General features: G+C 46.5%; 1 protein-coding gene across 1 annotated transcript; it reads right to left on the reverse strand.

Annotated features, from left to right (window-relative positions):
• Positions 1-201: 201 nt before the first annotated feature.
• Cd207 (CD207 molecule) lies at positions 202-6,558 on the reverse strand. The gene is made up of 6 exons (XM_021191626.1): positions 6,416-6,558; positions 6,207-6,323; positions 4,213-4,587; positions 3,082-3,233; positions 1,608-1,726; positions 202-798 (listed from the first exon to the last, which is right to left on the reverse strand). Exons 1-6 carry the CDS (start codon positions 6,498-6,500, stop codon positions 648-650), a joined length of 999 nt encoding a protein of 332 aa, XP_021047285.1. The 5' UTR covers positions 6,501-6,558; the 3' UTR covers positions 202-647.
• Positions 6,559-11,997: the final 5,439 nt, after the last annotated feature.

Raw genomic sequence — 11,997 nt, forward strand, 5'->3', positions numbered from 1 at the left:
TTTGTATACTTTGTTCTTTTGCCTTATAATTTAAATCTACAGAACTGAAGAGATGGCTCAGCAGTTAAGCTCATAAATTTATGTAGCTCCACCTCTAGGGGATTGGACCCCCTCTTCTGGACCCTGCAGACACACACACACACACACACACACACACACACACACACACACACACACACCACATACACACAGACCAAGAAATAGTAAGTCTTTACATTTATTTGCAATAGGCACATAAAAACAACATATTTACATATTTTGAGAGCACCACAAGGTGTGTTGTATAAATTGTATCATGGTTAAATTTGGGCATGTCATATTTGAATGTGGCCTTTATATGATCACCCAAGGCTTCTGAGAAGGATCAGGAAAATCTAAACAAAATGTTTGGGGTGCTGACCTGCCTCACCTGGGCAGCAAGGACTGCTACACCCTCTCCAGGTCCTCGCCCATCTAACCCAAGCTCCTCCAAGGCCTCCGGGAGCAGAGAATTGCCAGTCAAGACAGAAGGACTCCAGAGTGTGTTTGGAACAATTTTCAAGCAAGAAAAACATAAAATACAGAGCAATCTTGGAGCCTCAGGGAAAGAGACATCTCTTCAGCCAGGTCACTGTTGCCCCACAGATGCTGAGCTCAGGCCAGATCTGTCATTCGATTGTTTGGATGTAGGGCCTCTTGCAGATGAAAAGAAATGTATTGTCACAGGTACTATCGTTCCAGCACTTCTGGGCAGACACCCTGATATTGGCACAGTGCTCATTGTTCGCTATGTTGTTCGGTTCACCTGGAATCCAGAACCTATCAAGAGATAAAAGAGAGCAGGTGCACCTGGTGGAATGCTTCTGTAGGATGAAGGAAGCCCTGAATCCTATCCATAGTGCCAAATAGACGATGGCACATGCCTTTATCCAAGCACTCAGGAGGTAGAGGCAGGAGTATCAGAAGTTCAAGGTCAACCTAAGCTACAAAGCAACTTTTCAAGCCAGCCCGAGATGCTTGAGATACTGTCTCTAAAATCAGTTATTTTAGAGGCCAGCAAGATGGCTCAGTGGGTCAGAGTACCTGCATGCAAAGCTGATAACCTGAGTCCTGATCCCTGGAATACACATAGTAGGGAAGAACAGACCTGGACAAGTTGTCCTCTGACCTTTACACACATGTGAAGCATCCATCATGTACACACAATAAAATAAATAAATGAAATTTTAGATGAGTTATTTTAACCCCGTTTTTTTATCCTGGCTGACAACACTGCAAGGTTTTGCTCCCGAACTTAAGAAGACCTAAGAGTTGAAGTAATCTTTAAACTCCAAGCTCCCTGCTGTGCCCCTAGCCTGCATCTCTCAAGGCTCTCATGAATCCATTCTGAATAGGCCTGGACTTAGGTCAGATCCTCACCCCAGCTAGGCAGAAAGGCTTGCTGTCAAGCTGCATAAGACACGGAGGTCCCTGACTGGCTCCAGGTACCAATGAGCAGAAACAGTTAGCTCCACTCCATTCCAGCAGTGCCACTGTGTGAGGATAAAGACAAAGCAGGGCCCTGTGTTCATGGGGACTCACCATGGAGCAAGCTGGGCTGGGAAGGAGGGCACCTCAGACTCACTCACCTCTTACTTTGCTCCTTGTTGAATGACGTCTGGTCCACCCAGTACCAGTCCCCTTCACTCCCTGCTCTGGTAAGTCCAATCCAGTGTGGAATTTCATCTACTGCCTTGTAGAGAAACTCCTGTGGGGAGCACAGAGTAAGTGAGCAGAGGCCCAGTCCCCACCACCCCTCTGGGTATCTACCTGTTGGGTACTCTTCATTTGTGCACAGTGGCACCCCTGAATCTAATGACCCCCCATGAGAGCTGAGATTCACTGGTGCAGCATCTTCTCTCAGTGCCCTTCCTGGACCCAGAGCCCGCTTCCAGTTCCTGGTTGCTCTCAGTTCATCAGCTAACACACTTGGAACTTGTGCTTTCTAGTGAGGGGCTAGAGGACATGGGAGACTGAGCCTGCCAGGCACAGCAGCAGATGCCTGCAATCCCTGCACTTTGGAGTCTGAGGTCAAGGGATCAAAAGTTCAAGGCCATCCTGAGTTATATACTGAGTCCCTGTGTTGAAAAAAAGCAGAAGATTCAACTGAGCTGCAGACGAAGGATATCAAGGGAATTGCCTGAATGTAGTACCTAAATTGCAAGAGCCCTTAATTGTACCGGACACTAGAAGCCCTCCATTATCCTCCCAGGTGGGCAGGCACTATTTCATCAATCCAAGTAAAGGGAGGCCTGGGAAATTTCCCTAAGGCTCCAGGATAAGTTTGATGCAGACTGTGACACTCAGCCAGAACAGACCCTTTATCTGCTTCACTTCTGTCTCTTGGATCAGTAAGCCTGGTCTACAGTCTGCATCACCAGGAAGGAGGTGTGTTACAACCTGGCGCATCTTAGTCCCAAGGATTTCTATTGTCTGCCGTGTGGAATGAGTGCCCCCTCCTGGCCCTCTTTGAAGCTAGCCGATTATGTGATTGGCTCTCCCTAGAGACGTGTGAGCAGAAATTACATTAAAGCAGGAGCTTTAAAAGCCAGCGAAGCTTGTTGTGTCCCCTTGCTTCAGCAACTTTGGATGTGTGTTGAAATAACACACAACTAAGCCTCCTTTGGCTTAGGCCCTTGATATCCATATTGAGAAGACTTCTGTTATCCCTTACAAGATATATAGTATACATGAGAAATAAACTCTGAGGGGTAGGGGGATGCTAAGGAAATGACCAAGTGGGCACGAGTACTTGCTGCATGAGAACGAGGATCTTACTTCCAATCCCAGCAACCATATAACCCCAGCAGAGTCAGAAGATCGCTGGATCTTGCTAGCCCATTAGGCAGTACTTGGGAAACACGGGAATGTAACAGACTGATAGAACAGACGTTTGATATCTTCCCGTGGCCACCATATATGCACTGGAACCACACACATACATTCGCACACCCCCCAAACACACATTAGGTTATGCACCGTTAAGGATTTTTTTGTTAGTGCAGCAAACGCCTGCCCAGCCTCGCTGACGTACCCCTTCACAGAACTAGATGCTGTACTCACGTGTTCTGATTCTGAGGACACTGAAGTCAGGTGAGCTTTCTTGGAAATACAGAACTGCTCTGCACTGTACCAGGTCTTTTGGGTGCGCGAAAAGTAATAGAAGTTCCCCGAGAAATACTTCCAGCCTCGAGCCACCATCTCTAGAATGTCACCTGGAAAACAGGGGCCGAGGTAAGTGCGGTGCTCTGGGTTCTGCTTTGTCCTGATGGGATGGGGTGTTCAATGGGATCCTGGGGACAACAGTGAATGAGTCCAGGCTCTAGGGTCCTTGAGTTCCCAGTGTCAGGGATTGGGACCCTTCCACCAGGACCCTAAAAGTCTGAGACTTGTGGATGGAGCCTCTGAGACTAGACAGGGACAGTGGCAGGGAAGGGAAATATGACAGGAATATGGAACCATCACCCTGGGCCCTGGTTCACACACAGTAATGAGCATCATGGGAAACAGCAAGGTACAGGCCAAGTGTAACATATGCTATATTAGTAAGCTGTCTCTATGTGAGCCCAGTGAGACTCTGCCCACTTTGTCTGGAGACAGGCTGGCCCCTGGCTCTGTGACAAGGAGGGAAGAGGACAGAACAGTCCAGCCATGGAGAGAAAGCTCCACCTGAACTCCAGCGGGCTGCCTCATCTTCCCCAGTCAGTCTCTGCTGGATGTTTGTAAGCTCCCGATTTGATGACATTGCCCTCCAGTCATCACACTTGCTGTCTGTCCTTTGAAAGCCTTGCCCTAAGGGACCCTCTGCTTCTCGGGGACTCTCTGTCAGAAAATCCATCAGAAGGCCTCAGTGGGCCTTCCTCAGTTGGTTTCTGCTGGAGGTTTTAATGCCCAATTTGACATTTTGCTGTATCAAACTATCACCTATCTATCTGTCTCTCTGTGTCTATCAATCATTTATCCATCCATCACTTGTTGTTTATTCTTTTATTTTTAGCTCACTACCTATTTAATAAACTTACTCACTCAAAACCAAATATGTGGCTGTTTTCCAGGCAATACAGAATGCCAGGACAGACTAGACTCCCAGTGCTTCTACATTCTGCACCTTAGTATAGAGACCCAAACTACTGCTCAAGACAGGTAGGGGCTTGCGGCCACTGGTCAGCCTGCAGGATGATCTCATTTACTTACTCTGTTCTTTGAGCAGCTTGTTGACATTCTCCAAGCTGTTCTGTAGTCCTCGGACCTTTGTGTTCAAGGCGCTGGCTTTATCCAGATCTCTTTGCAGTTCTGGGATTTTGGCATTGAGACTGTCAATCTCTCCCCAGCTCATTGTTAATAGCTGGATCTGATCATGGGTTAGCTTCATGCTGGTTTCCAAAGACAGGATCTGAGAACGCACCCTGTTGAGGCTGGTGTTCACTATCTGCATCTGAACCTCAGCATCATCCACACGACCTCTTTCATTCTTAAGATCAGAGCCCAGAGTGCTGATGTTGTCCACACGACCTTTCAACATCTGTGCATCACTCTTCACAGCCACTATTTTGCCCATCAACCTGGGATCTAGATTTGAGACAGTCAAGGGGTCAGCTGAGGGGTTCCTGAGCCATGGAGGTGGAGTGTTGTCCAAAGGAAAGGAGAAGCTGCAGGATCACACTTCATAAAGGACCAAGTCAGTCCAAGGAACTGCCACCTACTCTCCATCCATTCATTAATACACAGCAAGTGTGCGTTAGGTGCTGCCACACATCATGAATGCTGGCTGCCACGGGCAGTGAGGAGACCAAGAGTCCTCATGAAGAAGCAGAGGGAGATCCCAAACCTGAAATCCCTTAGTGTGGTCTGGGCGAACTTGGTAAAGGGGGTTCCCTTAGTCACCGCCTCATCACTCCATTTCTGAGTCCCCTCTCAGTCTATGAGTTAGTCTCCAGCCATCTCCTGTCAAAGACCCCACCACCAGCTAGGTAACCCTCCCTTGTCTGCCCACACCCTGCTTTATGGCCATGAGTGGGGCCATATACATGTAGACTCCAGAGCATACGGGAGGGGCATGAAGCTCTTTCTGCCCTTCCTTGGCCCTATCTTTCATACTCTACTAAGATCATAGGCACAGGAGCCAAAACTAACCAATAACTGTCAAAGGAGTCCTATGGGATGGAAGATGACTCAGCAGGAAGAACACTTATCCTTGCAGAATACCTTGGTTTACTTCCCAGCATATATGACAGCTCTTGACTATAACTCTTGACTATAACTTCAGTTCTAGGGAAGTCCAATGCGCTCTTCACTCTTAGAGCACCAGGGCTTGTGGTGCACAAACGGGCAAGCAAAACACTCACATGCATATATAAAATAAAATGATATTTTTAAGAGAGTCCTATGAGAAAGGAAGTGCTAGAAGGGCCTGGTGGACACACCTTTACTCCCAGCACTCAGGAGGCAGAGGCGAGTGGATCTCAGTGAGTTCCAAGCAAGCCTGACATACTGGGTTCCAAGCCAGGCAAGGCCACATAGTGAGACCCTGTCTCAAAGAAAAAGAGAGAGGTGGGAGATAAGAGAAGAAACCAAACTAGTGGTCTAGGATAAGATCTAGGTCAGTGATGTCTGGGAAGGGTGGGGCTGAGAACCTGAGAGCACGCATGGAGATCATGAAAAGAGAAGACATTTTTCCCTGTGCTCTCTAGAGCAGAAGGAAGAAAGGTATGACTATAGCAGAGGCCAAGAAGCTTCTAGAAGAGGAATAAGAAGGCTCCAAGTATGAACATACTCTTTGCCTGGACAAAGGAGTGCAGAGACTGGGAGGTTTGCTGGCTTGGCTCAGTGCAGAACTAGTACCTAGTCAGTACCTAGTCAGTACCTAGTGAGATCAGGAGACATCAAGCATCTTGTTGGGAGATAGCGACAAAGGCTTTGAATCCAATGATCTGGGAGCTGTGAGTGACAGGGGTCTAAGAGAGTCAAAGGCAGAGATAACAAGCTTAGTGATTACTTCCTGAAGACAGAAGAGTACCCTGAGAACAGATATTTTCTAATGCCAGTTATAAGATCCTCCTAGAACCCGGGACAGAAGGGAGAACAGGCCAGCTTCTAGAAACATCAGGAAAGCTCCTGAAATGTCACAGACCTGGGACACCAAGGACTTTAGCAAAAAGGTTTGGATCCCCAGGGACCAGATGACTTACAGAAAACAGCCTGAAGCACAATGGAGGCAACCAGCACCAATGCCAGGCAGGTGAAGGCCATGCAGATACAGAGAGGTTTCCTTAGAACTGGAGACAGATCTTGCTTGGGAGGAGGCTCTGGAAGGGGACAGAGAGGTCTGTTAAGGATCAGTGGAGAGCAGTTATTGGCAGAAGCACCAAGTGGACATGGAGCAGTAGCTGGCACTTGCCTTGAGGCCAGAGAGAGATGTTTTGTTTGTCCACTGTGAAGTGCGCTTCGGGAGCCTCCTTCTCCTTCATCTCCGCTTCTGGCATAGGAACTTCTCAATGTCTGTCTCCCCAAGGACCTTTTTATCCAGAAAGAAACGGGAAATGAGTCAAAAAGCAGGTCACTTTGTCATGCCCAAGTTCCCTGTTCTTGGCTTAGACAACTTGCCTGGCAGAGGCCACAGCTTCATCCTTTCGACAAAGATTTGGGCCTTGATGAGGAAGCCACCTGACTTCTTCTCTGGTACACAGACATTTTAATCATCTTATCCGAAGGCTCTCCTATTCTTGTAAAGAGTCCTTCACCCATCCATCATCTATCCACTCACCCTACAAACTGAATGCCTTCTAAGAGCTCAACCCAGGACCCCAGAGATGAACTTCTCAGTTTTCTCACTCAGCAGCTTGCCACCTGATAGGAAAAAGCACCCCAAGAAAGTAAATTACAGTACAAGATGGAGAACATGGCAGTGAATGAATCTGCACTGTCAAAGTACATACAGGGAGCAGAGTGGTGGGGTGCTGACTGAGGGATGGGCACACTCAGGGTGTGAAAAATAAGGCTAATAGGATACTAGGAGACCTGTAGAGAGCTCCAGTCCTGTACACATGTGTAATATGTGACATGTATACATGTGTAATATGTGACAGGAGGTGGGCAAGGGTCTAAAGAACCATCTGGTATCAGGTAATAAGGGTCCTTTTGAAGCATCTTAAGGAGTTTTATCTCCTTGTGGGTTCAGGCAGGGGACTTGAGGACAAGAAAGAGCTCTCTGAGGGGATAAGGAGATAGTTCAGTCAGTAAAGTGATTGCCATATAAACATGAGCTGTTCAGATCTCCAGAACCCATGTCAAAGCCAGGAACATCAGCTGGCACCTATACGACCAGGCTAGGGAGGCAAACAAGAGCATCTCGGGAGATCACTGGATAACCAGACCGGCAAAGAGTGATCTCTAGATTCAGTGAGGGCCCCTATTTTCAAAAGATAAGGAAGTCACCGGACATTGACCTCTGGCCTCTAAAGCATGCACAAACATGTGTACATACATATGTGAACATGTATACAAAAGAAGAGTCCCTCCGGCCATGGTGAAGAACACTGACTGGGACACAAGAGTCTGGAAGCAGGGAGACCACTGCAGTAGGATGTTTTCATATGATCCCAAATGTTATAACCTTATAAAATGCAACACAGAGACTTACATTGCTAAGCCTGAGGCTTGGGTTCTCCTCCATGCTTCCTGCAGCTTGGGCATCTCACATAAAATAGGGTGGCCCAGCAGCAGTTGACCCAGACATTTATCTCTCCTCCCCTCTTTACTTTTTACTCCACTCTGGAATCTTGAACAGAATTCCTTATGTAGAAGGTACAGAGGAGGGGCTGGTGAGATGGCTCAGTGGGTAAGAGCACCCGACTGTGCTTCCAAAGGTCCAGAGTTCAAATCCCAGCAACCACATGGTGGCTCATAACCATCTGTCACAAGATCTGACGCCCTCTTCTGGAGTGTCTGAAGACAGCTATAGTGTACTTACATATAATAAATAAATAGATGTTAAAAAAAAAAAGAAGAAGAAGAAGGTACAGAGGAGCCGATCAGGGACTCAGTGAATGAGTACGTTTTCTCCTGAGACGGGTTTTGCTTTGAAGAAGCCTGCTATATCTAAGAATGTTGGTAGAAAGCAGATTCTAAACAAATATTCCTCAGAAGGTCAGAAAGAGAGAAGGGTGAAGAGGAAAGAAGAAAAGGAACAGGGAGAAGATGAAGGAACTGGCACAGATAATTGGATGGAAGGAAAGAAGGAAGGAAGGAAGGAAGGAAGGAAGGAAGGAAGGAAGGAAGGAAGGAAGGAAGGAAGGAAAGAAGGAAAGAAGGAAAGAAGGAAAGAAGGAAAGAAGGAAAGAAGGAAAGAAGGAAAGATGCATGGATGGATGGATGATAAGCAGCTGGGTGTATGAGTAGAAGAGAATGGAATAATGAGTAGAAATGTGTTCATTGATCAGTGGTTAGACAGAAGATCAATGAATGGACAGAGAAACAATGGTTGAAAAGATGAATGAAAGATCGATAGGTGAATGAATGGTAGAACAATTGATGAATAGATGGATAGAAGAGTAATGAAGATTAGATAGAGATAAGATGAGTAGCTGAATAGATGGATGATAAATAAATGGGCGATTTAAAGACTGATCAGAACTCTACCCAATCGATAGCCACTTCCCATCACTGAATCCAGCCCTCATTTTCATGGAAAAGCAGAGGTGTGACTTGTACCTTACATAAAAACTAATAAGAGCTCTGGCCACAGGGCTGGACAGCTTGCCTAGCCTCTCTATGTGTTGAGCCTGGATAACGGGTGACATCAGGATCCAGTGTGGCAGGCTAATCAGCAAGGTCAAGGAGATGGCTGCCCAGTGTTGCAGGGATTCCCTGGTTGGGAGCATCCTGCCTCCCTGCTCATCATAGTCCTGTCTAGCATCCTGATGGGAGCACAGGCGAAGGTGGGCACAGAGAAACCAGGAATGTTAAGCACACAGGATTGTCTTTCCAATGCACCAGGGATTATATTACACCAGAAAGCTTTTTTCCATGTGTACTGTATTTTAAATATGGTGACAATAAGCCACCGGGCATCAGACTACTCAAAGTCTTGGTCCACGTTGATGAAGTTGATCTGAACCAAGTTTTTATCCTCATCTCTTCACAGCTTGCTTCCCTATCTGGACACCTCAGGGTCCCCTCAGCATCCCTTGAAAGTGACAGCCCTTGCTACCTTTGCTGGGCGACCAAGCTCATGCTGGAGCTGAGTCTCTGGGTGGGAAACCCAGGTAGGATCCACCATTCATTCACCTTCCAGCCACAAAAAGCAAGCGAGGGAGGAAGCTGGAGCTCTAGCAGTCCTGCCCCGGGTCCTCCCACCCCACTCTGTCTGAAGCTCCCCAGAGTCTGGCCTGGCCTTTGGCAGGAGTACCTTCCTAGCCAGTGGCTGAACTTGAAGCAATGCAGCTCTGAACTTTCGAGAAGGGGGCTGCCTCTTCCTGCTGCTCATCTTGGCGGGGTGGGGGAGGAGAATCCAGCAGATCTGGTACTCCCTTTTCTCTGCAGCCTGTCCACCAAGATGTGAGCAAGCAGTTTTCTGCTGCCAGACAGGAGCAGTGCCTCCTCTTAAGTCTGGGTGGACTGTATACCCTGGGCCATGAGCCATGCTAAACCCTTCCTCCTTAAGTCACTTCTCGTCAGATATTTGACCATAGCAATGAGGTATGGAACTAACAATCCAGCGCCCTGTTGTAAGCTAAGTCACTCCAGCCCTCTTTTCCAGGCCCTAAGGCAACAACCTGGGGCCAGGGCCAGGAGGTGGAAGAGAGTACAAGATCCTAGCAGAAGGATCCAGGTATCTTAGAGCATTTGAAAAAAGGCTGCCACCCAATGTGTGGGATGTCTGGTCCCTTCCTCTTCTAGCAAGAAGTTGATTTTTTTTTCAACAGAGACATAGATAAGGAAGGATATTGTTTACATATAAAATAAACATTATATATATAGAATACAATTTTTATCCATGAAGAAGTATAAAATTATGGCTACAGAGATGGCTCAGTGACTGAGAGCACTTGCTTCTCTTCCTGAAGGCCAGAATTTAGATCCCAGCACCCACATTAGGTGACCCCAACCAATTGTAACTCAAGATCCAGAAGATCAAATACCTCCTTCTGGCCTCAGAGGACACCTATGCACACAGAGAGAAGCATATACCCAGTGATACATGAAAAAAAACGATATAAATATGTTTAAAAGAATAAAATTATGTCATTGGCAGGAAAAATGGATATAATTACAGAGCATTCTATTAAATTAAGTCAGTTGCAGAGGCCAGGAACCTCAATAGCCCAGGATCTAGAATAGAACCAAACATGACTGGCAAAAATAAAGTCAATGGAATGATTCAGAAAGATATTCGGTTATACTCCTACACTGGAGCCTAGTGTAATCATCATCGGAGAGGCTTCATCCAGCAACTGATGGGAGCAGATGCAGACACCCACAGCCAAACATTAGACTGAGTTCAGGGAATCCTTTGGAAGAGGGAGAGGAAGGATTGTAGATTCACGAAGACTGAGGCAATAATCAGGGAACCTGTATAAGTCTGACCTAGGACCTCTGCATACATGCTATGGTTGTGTAGCTTGGTCATCCTGTAGGACTCCTAACAGTAGGAGCAGAGGCCGTCTTTGACTCTGCCTGCTTTGGGGACCCTATTCCTCCTACAGGGTTGCCTCATCCAGCCTTCCTATGAGTATTTATGCCTAGTCTTATTGTCACTGGTTCTGCCGTGTGTGGTTGTTATCTCTGGGAGGCCTGCTATTTTCTAAAGGGAAACCAAGGAGTGAATCTGGGGAAGAGGAGTTGTGGTGGGCAGAGAATGGGAGAAGAAAGAAGGGGAACGGCAGCTGTGGGCTAATATATGAGAGAAGAATAAATATAAAAGAAGAAAAAGTATACACACAATAAAGTTCCTCACCACCATGGACAACGCCAGGATGTGCCTTGCTTTTTCCAGACATGGGACTGTAACTTTCTAATGAGACTCAAAATAAATCATTCATCTATTCAAAAAAAAAGTCAGTTGCAGAAAACAAATAGATGTCTTCTCTCATTTGTGAATTCTAGATTTTATATAGCCATATAAAATCACCTACATATATGCATACATGTATACAGTCATACATATGACTTGAAAGTACAAGTAAATTAGACTAAGAGAACCAAGGGTGAGCCTGGTCTGCAGAAATAAGGGTTCCTAATGGCGAGGTGTGGGGTGGGAGGACCAGGGATCGAGGAACTAAAATGACAAAAACAATAGCTGGGACCAGGAAGTCTGACTTAAGCTGATGACTTAGGCCAAGTGAGTTTATTTAAAAAAAAAAAATACAGCAACCTGTATACTATTTACAGGGTAAAACAGCAAAGGTCCGCAGAGAGCTCAGCCAGACAAGGTTGGTGAGGAGAACAAGAGATGCCTCAGACATGGCTGCTCTAGGACTAATAACCTCCGTCCCCAGAAAAGACAACCTTGACTCCTTTGAGGCTCACTGGACTTTGAAGTCCACTCCTGGACAGGACACAGAACTAACACTTCCTTGATCCTTTCATCGGGGCCTCTGAGAAAGTCCTGAGTCAGTCTAGCTCCCAACAAAAGGGGAGCAGTGGAATGGGGAAGAACAAGAAAAGGGAGAATAAGGGGTTCAAGGTGAATAACCCGACACACAGTATACACATACAAAAGCACTTAATGTCTTTAAGATGACTTTCTGTTGGACATGGTGGCACAGGCCTTTAATCCCAGCACTCAGGAGGCAGAAGTTGAGGATCTTTATGAGTTCAAGACCAGTCTGGTGTACATATTGAGTACCAGGACAGCCGGGACTACACAATGAGACCCTGTCTCAAAGAAAGAAAGAAAGAAAGAAAGAAAGAAAGAAAGAAAGAAAGAAAGAAAGAAAGAAAGAAAGAAAGAAAGAAAGAAAGAAAGAAAGGAAGGAAGAA

Source organism: Mus pahari, chromosome 2 (assembly GCF_900095145.1).
Source record: "Mus pahari chromosome 2, PAHARI_EIJ_v1.1, whole genome shotgun sequence".
NCBI lineage: Eukaryota > Metazoa > Chordata > Mammalia > Rodentia > Muridae > Mus > Mus pahari.

Excerpts from the sequence above, each read along its gene's own strand:
- Cd207 (XM_021191626.1), bottom strand. The coding sequence starts at position 6,500 with ATGCCAGAAGCGGAGATGAAGGAGAAGGAGGCTCCCGAAGCGCACTTC. Across the intron at positions 3,234-4,212 it reads CAAGCTGCTCAAAGAACAGA|GTGACATTCTAGAGATGGTG; the intron begins GTAAGTAAATGA and ends CCTGTTTTCCAG. Across the intron at positions 799-1,607 it reads AACAAGGAGCAAAGTAAGAG|GTTCTGGATTCCAGGTGAAC; the intron begins GTGAGTGAGTCT and ends ATCTCTTGATAG.